The sequence below is a fragment of the Lonchura striata genome, chromosome 21 (assembly GCF_046129695.1).
Source record: "Lonchura striata isolate bLonStr1 chromosome 21, bLonStr1.mat, whole genome shotgun sequence".
Classification (NCBI taxonomy): domain Eukaryota; kingdom Metazoa; phylum Chordata; class Aves; order Passeriformes; family Estrildidae; genus Lonchura; species Lonchura striata.
In genome coordinates, this window is record NC_134623.1 from 927,695 (window position 1) to 944,319 (window position 16,625).

The following is a 16,625-nucleotide window of genomic DNA, read 5'->3' on the forward strand; positions in this document are numbered from 1 at the left end:
CTCCCGGTAATCCCGGTAATCCCGGTGCTCCCGGTGCTCCCGGTAATCCGGTGTTCCCGGTGCTCCCGGTGTTCCCGGTGTTCCCGGTACTCCCGGTGCTCCCGGTAATCCCGGTGCTCCCGGTGCTCCCGGTGCTCCCGGTGCTCCCGGTGCCCCCCTGACCCCCCCGCCCCTCCCGCAGCCCCGGGACCCCCGGCGGGACCGGGAGTTTTACCGGACGCTGGCGCTGCTGAAGACGCGCGACCCCCGAATTTACCGGGAGGATTCCACGTTCTTCACCCGCCCCGGTACCGGGGGGCCAAAAATGGGGGGGGGGGGTCCCCAAAATATGGGGGGGGTCCCAAAACCGGGGGGGGCACCGTAAACGCGGGGAGGGGACCGAAAATGGGGGGGGGTCCCAAAAAAACCGGAGGGGAACCGAAAATTGGGGGGGGTCCCAAAACCGGGGGGGGACCGAAAATTGGGGGGGTCCTAAAATTGAGGGGGGGTCCCCAAAATGGGGGGGGGGGGGAAAACTAGGGGGGGGTCCCAAAAACTCGGGGGGGGGGTCCCAAAAAATTGGGGGGGGTCCCCAAAAAGGGGGGGTCCCCAAATCGGGGGGGTCCCCAAAAATCGGGGGGTCCCCAAAAATCGGGGGGTCCCTAAATTGAGGGGGGGTCCCCAAAATTGGGGGGGTCCCCAAAAATGGGGTGGGGGGCAAAAAAACAGGGGGGTCCCAAAAACTCGGGGGGGGTCCCAAAAATGGGGGGGTCCCTAAAAACCGGGGGGGGGTGTCCCCAAAAATGGGGGGTCCCTAAAATTGAGGGGGGGGTCCCCAAAAATGGGGGGGGGGGGCAAAAAAACCAGGGGGGGTCCCAAAAACTCGGGGGGGTCCCAAAAATTGGGGGGGTCCCAAAAAATTGGGGGGGTCCCAAAAATGGGGGGGAACCGAAAATTGGGGGGTCCCAAAAATCGGGGGGGTCCCCAAAAATCGGGGGGGTCCCTAAAATGGAGGGGGGGTCCCCAAAATTGGGGGGGTCCCCAAAAATGGGGGGGGGGGGCAAAAAAACAGGGGGGGTCCCAAAAACTCGGGGGGGGGGGGTCCCAAAATGGGGGGGTCCCAAAAAACCGGAGGGGAACCGAAAAATTGGGGGGGGTCCCCAAAAATGGGGGGTCCCTAAAATTGAGGGGGGTCCCCAAAATTGGGGGGGTCCCCAAAAAGGGGGGTCACCAAAAATCGGGGGCGGGGGGGTCCCAAAAACCGAGGGGGATCCAAAAAATCAGGTGGGGGTCCCCAAAAATGGGGAGGGGTCCCCAAAACTGATCCCGGGCACCCCCAGAAGAGGAAGAGGAGGAGGAAGATGAGGAGGAGGGGGAGGAAGGCCGAGCCCGGGGGGGGGTCCCAAAAATGGGGAGGGGTCCCAAATAATGGGGGGGGGTCCCCAAAAATGGGGAGGGGTCCCCAAAACTGATCCCGGGCACCCCCAGACTCGGAGGGAGGAGGAGGAGGATGAGGAGGAAGGCCCGGCCCCCCCCATGTTCCTCAGGGATTACGAGCGGAAGGTGCTGCTGGAGAAGGATGGGTGAGGATTTTGGGGAAATTTTGGGGGATTTTGGGCAAATTTTGGGTTTGGGGTTTTTTTTGGGAGAGGGAGGGTTTTTTTGAGATTTTTGGGGGTTTTTTTGGGGGGATTTTGAGGGGTTTTGAGGGATTTTTTGGGGTTTTTTTTTAATTTTTTGGGGGGATTTTCAGGGATTTTTTGAGTTTTTTGGTTTTTTTTTTTTTTGAGATTTTTGGGGATTTTTTGAGGGGTTTTTGGGGATTTTTGGGGGATTTTGAGGGGTTTTGAGGATTTTTTGGGGTTTTTTGGGGTTTTTTTTTAATTTTTTGGGGGATTTTCAGGGATTTTTTTGAGTTTTTTTGTTTTTTTTTTTTTTTGAGATTTTTGGGGATTTTTGAGGGGGTATTTGGGGGGGGTTGGGGGATTTGTTTTGGGGTTTTTTTGGGATTTTTGGGGATTTTTGGGGGTTTTTTTTGGGAGGGTTTGGGGGATTTTTTAGGGTTTTTGGGGGTTTTTGGGAGATTTTGGGGGGTTTTTGGGAGATTTTGGGGGGATTTTTGGGGGTCCTGAGCGCCCCTCCCCGCAGGAAATTCGTGGACGAGGAGGATGAGGAGGGATGAGGAGGCGGCGGCCAAGAGGAGGAAGGTGAGGGGAGCTCGGAGCCCCCCAAAAATCCCCAAACCCCCCAAAAAATCCCCGAGACCCCCAAAAAATCTCTGAGACCCCCCTAAAAATTTCTAAAATTTCCCAAAAATCTCTAAGCCCCAAAAATTTATAAAACCCCCAAAATCTCTGAGACCCCCAAAAAATCTCTAAGAAGCCCCCTAAAAATACTTAAAGTCTCCCAAAAACTCCCCTGAAACCCCCAAAAATCTCTATGAGACCCCCTAAAATACTTAAAATCCCCCAAAAATCTCTAAACCCCCCCAAAAAATTTATTAAATCCCCCAAAAATCCCCGAGACCCCAAAAAATACCCGAGACCCCCCAAAATCTCTAAGAGAGTTCCCAAAAATTTCTAAATTCCCCAAAAAATTTCTAAAATCCCCCCAAAAATCTCTATGAAACCTCCCCAAAATTTATAACAACCCCCAAAAAAATTTATAAAATCCCCCAAAATTCCCGAGACCCCCCCAAAATCCCCTGAAACCCCCAAAAATCTCTATTAAACTCTCTAAAACCCCCCCAAAAATCTCCATGAAACCCCCCTAAAAACCCTAAAATCCCCAAAAATTTCTAAAATCCCCCAAAAATTTCTAAAATCCCCCAAAAAATTTCTAAAATCCCCCAAAAATTTCTAAAACCCCCAAAAAATTATAAACCCCCCAAAAAATTTCCAGAACCCCCAAAATTCTCTCCCCCCCCAGGCCGAGGCCTCCCCCAGCTACGCCGAGGAGCAGCGGGCGCTGAAGGAGAGGTGAGGGGGGTCCCGGGGGGGTTTTTGGGGGGTCCCGGGGATTTTTGGGGGGTCCCGGGCGTGACCTTTGACCCCCCGCAGCTTCCGAGCCTTCCTGGAGGAGGAGGAGGAGGAGGAGGAAGGGGGAGGAGGGACCCTGCTCAGAGCCCGGAGCCCCAGCCGGGAGGAGAAGGTGAGGGGGGTCCCGGGGGGGATTTTGGGGGGATTTTGGGGGTCCTGGGGGGGTTTGGAGGAGGTTGGGAGGTTTGGGGGTCCCTGGGGGAGGTTTGGGGGGTCCCTGGTGAGATTCTGGGGGTCCTGGGGGGGTTTGGAGGAGGTTTGGGGGCCCTGGGGGAGGTTTTGGGGGTCCCTGGGGAGGTTTGGGGGGGTCCTGGGGGGGTTTGGAGGAGGTTTGGGGGTCCCAGGGGAGGTTTGGGGGGGTTTTGGGGGTCTCTGGTGAGATTTTGGGGGTCCTGGGGCGGTCCTGGGGGGGATTTTGGGGGTCCTGGGGGGGTTTGGAGGAGGTTTGGGGGGTCCCAGGGGGTCCCAGGGGAGGTTTGGGGGGTTTTGGGGGTCCCTGGTGAGATTTTGGGGGTCCTGGGGGAGTCCCGGGGGGGATTTTGGGGGTCCTGGGGGGGTCCTGGGGGGTCCCGGGGGGGATTTTGGGGGTCCTGGGGGGGTTTGGAGGAGGTCTGGGGGGTCCCAGCGGGTCCCAGGGGAGGTTTGGGGGTCCCTATGGGAGGTTTGGGGGGTCCGGGGGGTTTTGGGGGTCCCTGGTGAGATTTTGGGGATCCTGGGGGGGGTCCCGGGGGGGATTTTGGGGGTCCTGGGGGGATTTGGGGGTCCCTGGGGAGGTTTTGGGGTCTCAGAGGGGTCCTGGGGGGGGCTTTGGGGGTCCCAGGAGGGGTTTGGGGTTCCTGGGGGAGATCCCGGGGGGGTTTTGGGGGTCCCTGTGGGGGTTTCAGGGTCCTGGGGGGGTCCCGGGGGAGGTTTGGGGTCCCTGGGTGAATTTTGGGTCCCTCACTGAATTTTGGGGTCCCTCACTGAATTTTGGGGTGCCCCAGGCCCCCGAGCAGGATCAATACCTGCGCTGGCTGCGGGGCCAGGCCGAGCCCCCCCCGGAGCCCCCTGCAGGACCTGGTGAGGATTTGGGGGGTCCCGGGGGGGTCCCCAAAATCTGAACCCCCAAATTTCCCTTCCCACCCCCCTGAACCCCCAAATTTCTCCCCCAGGAGCCGCTGCAGGACCTGGGGTGGGTTTTGGGTGGGTTTGGGGGGCTCTGGGTGGGTTTTGGGGGTTCCCCCCGACTCTGAACCCCCAAATTTCACCTCCCCCAAAATCTGAACCCCCAAATTTCCCCCTCCCACCCCCCCGAACCCCCAAATTTCCCCCTCCCACCCCCCCGAACCCCCAAATTTCCCCCTCCCACCCCCCCGAACCCCCAAATTTGCCCCCAGGAGCCGCTGCAGGACCTGGGGTGGGTTTTGGGTGGGTTTGGGGGGTCCCGGAAGGTTCCCCCCGACTCTGAACCCCCAAATTTCACCTCCCCCAAAATCTGAACCCCCAAATTTCCCCCTCCCACCCCCCCGAACCCCCAAATTTCCCCCTCCCACCCCCCCGAACCCCCAAATTTGCCCCCAGGAGCCTCTGCAGAGGTTCTGGTCGGACCCGGCGCTGGAGCCGGGCGAGCGATTCCTGCGGGATTTCCTGCTGGGCTGCGGCGAGGAGGAGGAGGAGGAAGGGTGAGAGGGACCCCCCAGACCCCCTGGAGCACCCCAAAATCCTCTGCAGCCCCCCAAAATCCTTTGGAGCCCCCCAAAATCCCCTGGAGCCCCCCAAAATCCTCCCAAACCCTCCCCAGGCACCCCATGGGAGCTGCTCCTGGAGCAGCATTGGGATGAGGAGTGGGGACCCCCAGGGACCCCCAAAAGGGTGAGGGGGACCCCCAGACCCCCCCAAAACCCTCTGGAGCCCCCCAAGTCCCTCTAGAGAACCCCAAAACCACCCAGAGCCCCCCAAAATTCTTTGGAGCCCCCCAAAATCCTCCCAAATCCTCCCTGGAGCCCCCCCTGGGAGCTGCTCCCGGAGCAGCCTCGGGATGAGGAGTGGGGACCCCCAGGGACCCCCCAGAGACCCCCAGGGACCCCCAAAATGTTGAGGGGACCCCCAGACCCCTCTGGAGCACCCCAAAATCCTCCAGAGCCCCCCAAAATCCTCCGGAGCCCCCCAAAATCCTCCCCAAACCCTCCCTGGAGCCCCACTGGGAGCCGCTCCCGGAGCAGCCTCGGGATGAGGAGTGGGGACCCCCAGGGACCCCCAAAATGTTGAGGGGGACCCCCAGACCCCTCTGGAGCCCCCCAAATCCCCAGGGCCCCCCTGGAGGACTCCTCGGACGAGGGGGAGCAGTTCCTGCAGCGGCAGCAGGACTTCGAGCGCCGCCACAACTTCCGCTTCGAGGAGCCGGGGGCGGCCCAGGTGGGGGAATTTTGGGGGGTGGGGGGCGAAATTTGGGGGTGGGAGGTGAAAATTTGGGGGTGGGAGGTGAAAATTTGGGGTCAGGGGGTGAAATTTGGGGTCAGGAGGAAGATCTCCCAAAAAAAACCCCAAAAAATCCCCCAAAAATTCCCAAAAAATCCCCCCAAAAATCCTCCCCAAACCTCCCAAAAAATCCCCCAAAACTCCCAAAAATCCTCCCCAAACATCCCAAAAATCCTCCAAAAATCCCCAAAAAAATCCCCCAAAACCCCCCAAAAAATCCCTCAAAAATTCCCGAAAAATCCCCCAAAACCCCCCAAAAAATTCCCCCAAAACCTCCAAAAATCCCCCAAAAAATCCCCCAAAACCCCCCCCAAAGAAAACCCCAAAAAAACCCAAAAACCCTCCAAAAAATCCCCCAAAAAATCCCCCCAAACAACCCCCAAAAATCCCCAAAAAAATCCCCCAAACCCCCAAAAAATCCCCCAAACCCCTCAAAAATCCCCCAAAAAACTCCCCCAAAACCCCAAAAATTCCCGGAAAATCCTTCAAAATCCCCCCAAAGAAAACCCCAAAAAACCCTCCAAAAAATCCACCGAAACCCCCCAAAAAATTCCGAAAACCCCCCAAATCCCCCAAAAAGTCCCCCAAAAATCTCTACGAAACCCCCTAAAAAATTTCGGGGGTGGGAGGTGAAAATTTTGGGGTCCCACCCCCCATTTTTGGGGGTTAATTTTGGGCTCACACTCCCCTTTTTTAGGGGTTAATTTTAAGGTCACACTCCCCATTTTTGGGGTCACACTCCCCATTTTTGGGGGTTAATTTTGGGCTCACACCCCCCATTTTTAGGGGCTAATTTCGGGGTCCCACCCCCCATTTTTGGCGTTAATTTCGGGGTCCCACCCCCCATTTTTGGGGGCTAATTTCGGGGTCCCACCCCCCATTTTTGGCATTAATTTCGGGGTCCCACCCCCCCATTTTTGGGTGTTAATTTTGGGGTCACATTCCCCATTTTTGGGTGTTAATTTCGGGGTCCCACCCCCCATTTTTAGGGGCTAATTTCGGGGTCCCACCCCCCATTTTTGGCATTAATTTCGGGGTCCCACCCCCCATTTTTGGCATTAATTTCGGGGTCCCACCCCCCATTTTTGGGGGTTAATTTTGCGGTCACACTCCCCATTTTTGGGGTCACACTCCCCATTTTTGGGTGTTAATTTTGGGCTCACACTCCCCATTTTTAGGGGCTAATTTCGGGGTCCCACCCCCCATTTTTAGGGGCTAATTTCGGGGTCCCACCCCCCATTTTTGGCATTAATTTCGGGGTCCCACCCCCCATTTTTGGCATTAATTTCGGGGTCCCACCCCCCATTTTTGGGTGTTAATTTTGGGCTCACCCCCCCCATTTTTAGGGGCTAATTTCGGGGTCCCACCCCCCATTTTTGGGGGCTAATTTCGGGGTCCCACCCCCCATTTTTGGGGGTTAATTTTGCGGTCACACTCCCCATTTTTGGGGTCACACTCCCCATTTTTGGGGGTTAATTTCGGGGTCCCACCCCCCATTTTTGGCATTAATTTCGGGGTCCCACCCCCCATTTTTGGCATTAATTTCGGGGTCCCACCCCCCATTTTTGGGGGTTAATTTTGGTCTCACACTCCCCATTTTTAGGGGCTAATTTCGGGGTCCCACCCCCCATTTTTGGCATTAATTTTGGGGTCACATTCCCCATTTTTGGCATTAATTTCGGGGTCCCACCCCCCATTTTTGGGGGTTAATTTTGGTCTCACACTCCCCATTTTTAGGGGCTAATTTCGGGGTCCCACCCCCCATTTTTGGGGGTTAATTTCGGGGTCCCTCCCCCCATTTTTGGCATTAATTTCGGGGTCCCACCCCCCATTTTTGGCATTAATTTCGGGGTCCCACCCCCCATTTTTGGCATTAATTTCGGGGTCCCACCCCCTTTTTTCCCAGCTCCAAACCTTCCCCCGCCTCATCCCCACGTCGGTGCGGCGCCGCGACGAGCGGCGCAAGGAGAAGCGCGAGCAGACCCGCCAGAGGAAGAGGAAGGTGAGGAAGACCCACCGCCCATTCCTGGCCTCCCCCAACACCCCAAATTTAAATTTTTCGGGGTTTTTTCTCCCCAAAAAAGGAGCGGGCCCGGCGCAGGGAGGAGCTGAAGCAGCTGAAGAACCTGAAGCGGCAGGAGCTGGCCGCCCGCCTCGCCCGCATCCGCGACGCCTCCGGCTGCGCGGCCTTCGGCCTCAGCCGCTCCCTCCTCCTCGAGGATTTCGACCCCGAGCGCCACGACCGCCTGATGGCCGTGGGTGGACCCCCAAAAAATCCTCCCCAAATTCCTGGCCCCCACCCCAAAATCCCCGCTGAGCACCCCCCCGTTCCTGGTGGCAGGAGTGGTTCGGTGAGGAGTACTACGGGCGGGAGGAAGAGGAGAAGCCGAGGTTTGAGGAGGAGGAAGGCTCGGATGGTGAGTGGGGAGGGGTCCCCGGGGGTCTTCACGGGGGGGACCCCCCTGCTCAGCCCGGAATTTTGGCAGATGGTTGGAACTGGGACGGCTGGAGCGGGAGGGAGGAGCCCCCGAGGGAGCCGCACTGCGAGGACCCCGACTTCGTGGTGAGGAGGAGGAGGAGACCCCTCCCCAATTTTAATGAGACCCCTCCCCAATTTAATGAGACCCCTGAATTGGAATGAGACCCCCAAAGATGGAAAGAAAGTCCCCAAAGTTGGAATGAGACCCCCAAAGTTGGAATGAGACCCCCAAAGATGGAAAGAAACCCCCCAAAGTTGGAATGAGACCCCCAAAGATGGAAAGAAACCCCCCAAAGTTGGAATGAGACCCCCCCTCAAAGCTGTGCCCACCCCCAGGGCTGAGCCCAGCACGAGGAAGAGGAGGAGGAAGAGGAGACCCCCCCCCCCAAATTTAATGAGACCCCCCCCATTTTAATGAGACGCCCCTAATTTTAATGAGACGCCCCTAATTTTAATGAGACCCCCGAATTGGAATGAGACCCCCCCTCAAAGCTGTGCCCACCCCCAGGGCTGAGCCCAGCATGAGGAGAAAGAGGAGACCCCCCCCCAAATTTAATGAGACCCCCCCCAATTTAATGAAACCCCCCCAATTTTAATGAGACCCCCTCAAATTAGAATGAGACCCCCCCCCCAATTGGATTGAGCCCCCCAGGGCTGAGCCCAGGAGGAGGAGGAGGAGGAGGAGGAGGAAGGTTGGGGGGGGTCCCCGCCCCAATCTGGGGGTGCAGCCCCCTCCCCACTGACCCCCCCCACAGATGGACGCCGATTACGTCCCCGGGGACCCCCCGGACCCCCCGGGCCGGGCCCCCCCCGAGGTGACCTTCGGGAGGAAGAGGAGGAAGACGAAGTTCCGGGAGGCCCTGGAGAGGGAGAAGCCCCCGTTCGACCCCGGTGGGGACCCCCAAAATCCCTGAGATTCACCCCAAAAATCCCTGGGAAAAACCCCCAAAAAAATCCCTGAGATTCACCCCAAAAATCCCAGGGAAAACACCCCCAAAATCCCTGAGATTCACCCCAAAAATCCCAGGGAAAACACCCCCAAAATCCCTGAGATTCCCCCCAAACCCCTCCTGGGACCCCTCTGGGAACCCCCAGGACCCCCCAAACTCCTCCAGGGACTCCCCAGGGCCCCCTAAACCACCCTGGGACCTCCTTGGGACCCCCCAAACTCCCCCAGGACCCCCCAAACTCCTCTGGGACCCCCCTGGGACCCTCCTGGGACCCCCCAAACCTTTCCTGGCACCCCCGAAATCCCTCCTGGGACCCCCCAGGACCCCCCAAACTCCTCCTGGGACTCCCCAGGCCCCCCTAAACCACCCTGGGACCCCCCAAACCCCTCCTGTCACCCCTCTGCAACACTTCTGGGACTCCTGGGACCCCCCCAAATCCCCCCGGGACCCCCAGACCCCTCCTGGGACCCCCCCAGGATCCCCCAAACCCCCCTGGATACCCCAAACCCCTCTGGGACCCCCCAAACCCCTCCTGGGACCCCCCAAACCCCTCCTGGGACTCCCCAGGCCCCCCCAAACCACCCTGGGACCTCCTTGGCACCCCCCAAACTCCTCCTGGGACCCCCCAAACCCCTCTGGGACCCCTCCTGGGACCCCCCAAACTCCTCCTGAGACCCCCAGTCCCCCCCCAAACCCCTCCTGGAGCCCCCTGGGACCCCCCAGGACCCCCCAAACCCCCCCTGGGATCCCCCAGACGCCCCCTGGGACCCCCAAACCTTTCCTGGGACCCCCCAAACCCCTTCTGGGACCCCCAGTCCCCCCGCAAACCCCTTCTGGGACCCCCCAAACCCCCTTGGGACCCCCCAAAACGCTCTGGGACCCCTCCTGGGACCCCCCAAACCCCCTTGGGACCCCCCAGGACCCCCCCAAACCCTCCTGGCATCCCCCAGACCCTTCCTGGCACACTCCAAACCCCTCCTGGCACCCCCAAACCCCCTCGGGACCCCCCAAACCCCCCCTCGGATCCCCCAAACCCCCCCGGGACCCCCCAAACCCCTCCTGGCACCCCCCAAACCCCTCCTGGGACCCCCAGTCCCCCCGCAAACCCTTTCTGGGACCCCCCCAAACTCCTCCTGGGACCCCCAAAACGCTCTGGGACCCTTCCTGGGACCCCCCAAACCCCTCCCGGGACCCCCCAGGACCCCCCCCAAACCCCTCCTGGAGCCCCCTGGGACCCCCCCAGGACCCCCCAAACCCCCCCTGGGATCCCCCAGACCCCTCCTGGAGCCCCCTGGGATATCCCAGGACCCCCCAAACCCCCTCTGGGACCCCCCAAACCCCCTTGGGACCCCCCAGGACCCCCCCCCAAACCCTCCTGGCATCCCCCAGACCCTTCCTGGCACACTCCAAACCCCTCCTGGCACCCCCAAAATCCCTCCTGGGACCCCCCAAACCCCTCCTGGCACCCCCAAACCCCCTCGGGACCCCCCAAACCCCCCCTCGGACCCCCCAAACCCCCTCGGGACCCCCTCGGGACCCCCCAAACCCCCCATGCCCGCAGCCCGGGGTCCCTTCGAGCAGTACCTGGACGAGTTCTACGGGCTGGACTTCGAGGACGTGGTCGGGGACCTCCCGTGCCGCTTCAAATACCGCCGGGTGCCGCCCTGCGACTTCGGCCTCACCACGGACGAGGTGAGGGACCAAAAAACCCCAAAACCCCCCAAAACCCACCCCGGGGGGGAGCTGGGACCCCCCCCAAAACCTGCCCCAACCCACGCGCCCACCCCAGATCCTGGCGGCCGACGACAAGGAGCTGAACCGCTGGTGCTCGCTGCGGAAGACCTGCATGTACCGGTGAGTTGGGGGCGATTTTTTATTTTTTTGGGGGGTTTTTTGGGGGCTCACGGACCCCTCCCCGGGATTTTTGGGGGGCTGACGGATTCCACACCCCCCAACACGGCAGCTCGGAGCAGGAGGAGAGGCAGGACCAGGCCAACTACAGCCGGCGGGCGAAGAACCTGGGCAAGAAGCTGCGGATCTTGAGGTCCCTCGCGGCTGAGTATGTGGGGTGGGGGTCTCGGGAGGGGATTTTGGGGTGTCCGAGCCCCCTCCCCATCATCATCATCATCGTCGTGGTTGTCACAGGCCGGAGGAGGCGGCGGCGCCGAAGCCGAAATTCGGGAAGAAGCGGCGGGAGAAGAGGAAGCGGCTGGAGGAGGAGGAGGAGGAAGGCAAAGGGGGGTCCCCCAAAAATGGTGGGGGTCCCCGGAGGAAGGGGGGGCCCCCCCTGGGTGGGACGGTGCGTTTGGGGGGGCGGGAGTTCAGCGGGAAGAGGCTGGAAGCCTTCGGCCTCAACCCCCGCCGGCTCCGCTTCCGGCAGCTGCGGCGGAGGAGGAAAAACAGCGGGAAAAATAGCGGGAATAGCGGGAAAAATAGCGGGAATAGCAGGGAAAATAGCGGGAATAGCGGGGAAAATACTGGGAAAAATAGCGGGAAAAATAGCGGGAATAGCGGGGAAAATAGCGGGAAAAATAGTGGGAAAAATAGCGGGAATAGCGGGGAAAATAGCGGGAATAGCGGGGAAAATAGCGGGAAAAATACTGGGGAAAATAGCGGGAATAGCAGGAAAAATAGCGGGAATAGCGGGGAAAATACTGGGGAAAATAGCGGGAAAAATAGTGGGAATAGCGGGGAAAATACTGGGAAAAATACCAGGAAAAATAGCGGGAAAAATAGCGGGAATACCGGGGAAAATACTGGGGAAAATAGCGGGAAAAATAGCGGGAATAGCGGGGAAAATACTGGGAAAAATAGCGGGAAAAATAGTGGAAATAGCGGGGAAAATACTGGGAAAAATAGCGGGAAAAATAGCGGGAATAGCGGGGAGAATACTGGGAAAAATACCAGGAAAAATAGTGGAAATAGCGGGGAAAATACTGGGAAAAATAGCAGGAATAGCAGGGAAAATAGCAGGAAAAATACCGGGAATACTGGGGAAAATACTGGGGAAAATACCGGGAATACCAGGGAAAATAGCGGGAAAAATACTGGGAAAAATACCAGGAACAGTGGGGAAAATACCGGGAAAAATAGCAGGAACACCGGGGAAAATAGCGGGAAAAATAGCAGGAAAAATCCTGGGAAAAATACCGAGAAAAACACCGAGGACACGGAGAAAAATCCTGGGAAAAACCCAGGGAACGCCGGGAAAAATCCTGGGAAAAACACAGAGAAAAATCATGGGGAAAATCCTGGGAACACCGGGAAAAATACCGGGAAAAACCCAGGGAAAAATCCTGGGAACATGGAGAAAAATCCTGGGAAAAACACCGGGAGAAATTCTGGAAACAAGGAGAAAAATCCTTGGAAAAGCACCGAGAAAAATCCTGGGAAAAACCTCGGGAACACCGGAATAACAGCAGCCGTCAATGGGAAAAAACAGAAACGCAGGAAAAATGCCCCAAACCCTCAGGAAAACACCTGAAATTCCCGGGAAAACACTTGGAATTCCCAAGAAAACACCTGAAAATCCTGGGAAAACACTTGGAATTCCCAAGAAAACACCTGAAATTCCTGGGAAAACACTTGGAATTCCCAAGAAAACATCTGAAATTCCTGGGAAAACATTCGAAATTCTTGGGAAAACATTTGAAATTCCTGGGAAAACATTTGAAATTCCTGGGAAAACACCTGAAATTCCCGGGAAAACACCAAAACCCCTCCGGAAAATCCCTTCGATCCATTCAAGTTTTTATTTGGGGGTGGGGGGCGCGGCCGGGGGGGTCCTGAGCACAGCAATAAATAACCCCCCCCACCCCGAGCAGCTCTGACAGTGAATTTGGGGGGGGGGTCCCGGCAGTTTGGGGGTCCCGGAGTGACCCAAAACAGCCCAAATTTGGGGAGGGGTCCATCCAGTGTTTGGGTGGGGGGTTTCGGGGGGCTCCGGGTTGGGATTTTTGGGGTGTGGGGAAGGGGAGGGGGCGGCCCAGAATGACCCAAAACAGCCCAAATTTGGGGAGGGGTCCATCCAGTGTTTGGGTGGGGGTTTCGGGGGGCTCCGGGTTGGGATTTTTGGGGCGTGGAGAAGGGGAGGGGGCGGCCCAGGGTTTGGGGGTCCCAAAATGACCCAAAACAGCCCCAAATTTGGGGAGGGGTCTGTCCAGTGTTTGGGTGGGGGGTTTGGGGGGCTCCGGGTTGGGATTTTTGGGGTGTGGGGAAGGGGGGCAGCCCGGGGTACCCAAAACAGCCCCAAATTTGGGGAGGGGTCCGTCCAGTGTTTGGTGGGGGGTTTTGGGGGGCTCCGGGTTGGGATTTTTGGGGTGTGGGGAAGGGGAGGGGGCGGCCCAGGGTTTGGGGGTCCCAAAATGACCCAAAACACCCCAAATTTGGGGAGGGGTCCATCCAGTGTTTGGGTGGGGGGTTTTGGGGGCTCCAGGTTGGGATTTTTGGGGTGTGGAGAAGGGGAGGGGGCGGCCCGGGGTTTGGGGGTCCCAAAACAGCCCCAAATTTGGGGAGGGGTCCGTCCAGTGTTTGGGTGGGGGGTTTCGGGGGGCTCCGGGTTGGGATTTTTGGGGTGTGGGGAAGGGGAGGGGGTGGCCCAGAATGACCCAAAACAGCCCCAAATTTGGGGAGGGGTCCGTCCAGTGTTTGGGTGGGGGGTTTCGGGGGCTCCGGGTTGGGATTTTTGGGGTGTGAGGAAGGGGAGGGGGCGGCCCAGGGTTTGGGGGTCCCAAAATGACCCAAAACACCCCAAATTTGGGGAGGGGTCTGTCCAGTGTTTGGGTGGGGGGTTTTGGGGTCTCCAGGTTGGGATTTTTGGGGTGTGGGGAAGGGGAGGGGGCGTCCCGGGGTACCCACAGCCCAAATTTGGGGAGGGGTCCGTCCAGTGTTTGGGTGGGGGTTTTGGGGGGCTCCAGGTTGGGATTTTTGGGGTGTGGGGAAGGGGAGGGGGCGTCCCGGGGTACCCAAAACAGCCCAAATTTGGGGAGGGGTCCGTCCAGTGTTTGGGTGGGGGGTTTGGGGGGCTCCGGGTTGGGATTTTTGGGGTGTGGAGAAGGGGAGGGGGCGGCCCGGGGTACCCAAAACAGCCCCAAATTTGGGGAGGGGTCCGTCCAGTGTTTGGGTGGGGGGTTTCGGGGGCTCCGGGTTGGGATTTTTGGGGTGTGAGGAAGGGGAGGGGGCGGCCCAGGGTTTGGGGGTCCCAAAATGACCCAAAACACCCCAAATTTGGGGAGGGGTCTGTCCAGTGTTTGGGTGGGGGGTTTTGGGGTCTCCAGGTTGGGATTTTTGGGGTGTGGGGAAGGGGAGGGGGCGTCCCGGGGTACCCACAGCCCAAATTTGGGGAGGGGTCCGTCCAGTGTTTGGGTGGGGGTTTTGGGGGGCTCCAGGTTGGGATTTTTGGGGTGTGGGGAAGGGGAGGGGGCGTCCCGGGGTACCCAAAACAGCCCAAATTTGGGGAGGGGTCCGTCCAGTGTTTGGGTGGGGGGTTTGGGGGGCTCCGGGTTGGGATTTTTGGGGTGTGGAGAAGGGGAGGGGGCGGCCCGGGGTACCCAAAACAGCCCCAAATTTGGGGAGGGGTCCATCCAGTGTTTGGGTGGGGGGGTTTCGGGGGGCTCCAGGTTGGGATTTTTGGGGTGTGGAGAAGGGGAGGGGGTGGCCCAAAATGACCCAAAACAGCCCAAATTTGGGGAGGGGTCCATCCAGTTTTAGGGTGGGGGGTTTTGGGGGGCTCCGGGTTGGGATTTTTGGGGTGTGGGGAAGGGGAGGGGGCGTCCCGGGGTACCCAAAACAGCCCAAATTTGGGGAGGGGTCCGTCCAGTGTTTGGGTGGGGGGTTTCGGGGGGCTCCGGGTTGGGATTTTTGGGGTGTGGGGAAGGGGAGGGGGCGGCCCAAAATGACCCAAAACAGCCCAAATTTGGGGAGGGGTCCGTCCAGTGTTTGGGTGGGGGGTTTGGGGGGCTCCGGGTTGGGATTTTTGGGGTGTGGAGAAGGGGAGGGGGCGGCCCAGGGTACCCAAAACAGCCCCAAATTTGGGGAGGGGTCCATCCAGTGTTTGGGTGGGGGGGTTTCGGGGGGCTCCAGGTTGGGATTTTTGGGGTGTGGAGAAGGGGAGGGGGTGGCCCAAAATGACCCAAAACAGCCCAAATTTGGGGAGGGGTCCATCCAGTTTTAGGGTGGGGGGTTTTGGGGGGCTCCGGGTTGGGATTTTTGGGGTGTGGGGAAGGGGAGGGGGCGTCCCGGGGTACCCAAAACAGCTCAAATTTGGGGAGGGGTCTGTCCAGTGTTTGGGTGGGGGGTTTCGGGGGGCTCCGGGTTGGGATTTTTGGGGCGTGGAGAAGGGGAGGGGGCGGCCCAGGGTTTGGGGGTCCCAAAATGACCCAAAACAGCCCAAATTTGGGGAGGGGTCCGTCCAGTGTTTGGTGGGGGGTTTTGGGGGGCTCCAGGTTGGGATTTTTGGGGTGTGGGGAAGGGGGGCAGCCCGGGGTACCCAAAACAGCCCCAAATTTGGGGAGGGGTCTGTCCAGTGTTTGGTGGGGGGTTTTGGGGGTCTCCGGGTTGGGATTTTTGGGGTGTGGGGAAGGGGAGGGGGCGGCCCAGAATGACCCAAAACAGCCCAAATTTGGGGAGGGGTCTGTCCAGTGTTTGGGTGGGGGATTTGGGGGGCTCCGGGTTGGGATTTTTGGGGTGTGGGGAAGGGGAGGGGGCGTCCCGGGGTACCCAAAACAGCCCCAAATTTGGGGAGGGGTCCGTCCAGTGTTTGGTGGGGGGTTTTGGGGGGCTCCGGGTTGGGATTTTTGGGGTGTGGGGAAGGGGAGGGGGCGTCCCGGGGTACCCAAATCAGCCCCAAATTTGGGGAGGGGTCCGTCCAGTGTTTGGGTGGGGGGTTTTGGGGGGCTCCGGGTGGGGATTTTTGGGGTGTGGGGAAGGGGAGGGGGCGGCCCGGGGTTTGGGGGTCCCAAAATGACCCAAAACAGCCCAAATTTGGGGAGGGGTCCGTCCAGTGTTTGGGTGGGGGGTTTTGGGGGGCTCCAGGTTGGGATTTTTGGGGTGTGGGGAAGGGGAGGGCCCAAAATGACCCAAAACAGCCCAAATTTGAGGAGGGGTCCATCCAGTTTTTGGGTGGGGGTTTCGGGGGTCTCACAGGAGCACGAACTCCTCCGGGTTGGGATTTTTGGGGCGTTTCCCCCGGCGGGGAAGGGGAGGGGGCGGCCCGGGGGGGTGGGGGTCCGGGTTTTTGGGGTGGTGGTCCCGAGCGCGACCCTCGGCCAGGCTGAAGATGGGATAACGCTCCGGAGCCGAGCGGGGGGACAGCACCTGGATAAAATTGGGTGGGTGGGTTTGGGGGGGGGCTCAGCACCAAAAAATAAATAATTTAGGGGGGATGACACCCCCCCAGACCCCCTCCCCAAATAAAAACGGGTCTCACCTGGGCCAGGTCCCCCCAAAGCTGCTCCAGCTCCGTCGCGGCGGCGTAGAAGCCGAAGGTGCAGCTGGGATCCATCTTCCCGAAGGGAATTTTCCGTGGGAAGCAGCAGTGGAAAGACTTGGGGAGGGGGAGGGAGGGAAATTTGGGGTGGGGGGGTCACAACCCGCGGAGACCCCCACCCCGATTTTTTGGGGGGCGCCCACCTGCAGAGGGAAATCGGGCCGGGTGGTGTCCACGCAGGGCTGGCACAGGTGAGGGTCCAGGTAGAGCAGGGAGTCACCTGGGGAGGGGGCGCC

General features: G+C 59.5%; 1 protein-coding gene across 1 annotated transcript in view; it reads left to right on the plus strand.

The window, feature by feature from the left end:
* Positions 1–12,723, plus strand: part of KRI1 (KRI1 homolog) — a 14,677-nt gene extending 1,954 nt beyond the window's left edge. The window contains 18 exon segments of the mRNA XM_077787658.1: positions 182–297; positions 1,476–1,562; positions 2,128–2,158; positions 2,908–2,957; positions 3,039–3,129; positions 4,001–4,048; positions 4,050–4,076; positions 4,578–4,678; positions 5,306–5,411; positions 7,381–7,476; positions 7,559–7,729; positions 7,816–7,891; positions 7,961–8,037; positions 8,709–8,844; positions 10,465–10,595; positions 10,693–10,757; positions 10,867–10,962; positions 11,049–12,723. Coding sequence (XP_077643784.1) covers positions 182–297; positions 1,476–1,562; positions 2,128–2,158; positions 2,908–2,957; positions 3,039–3,129; positions 4,001–4,048; positions 4,050–4,076; positions 4,578–4,678; positions 5,306–5,411; positions 7,381–7,476; positions 7,559–7,729; positions 7,816–7,891; positions 7,961–8,037; positions 8,709–8,844; positions 10,465–10,595; positions 10,693–10,757; positions 10,867–10,962; positions 11,049–12,387 — 2,844 coding nt within the window. The 3' untranslated portion in view covers positions 12,388–12,723.
* Positions 12,724–16,625: the final 3,902 nt, after the last annotated feature.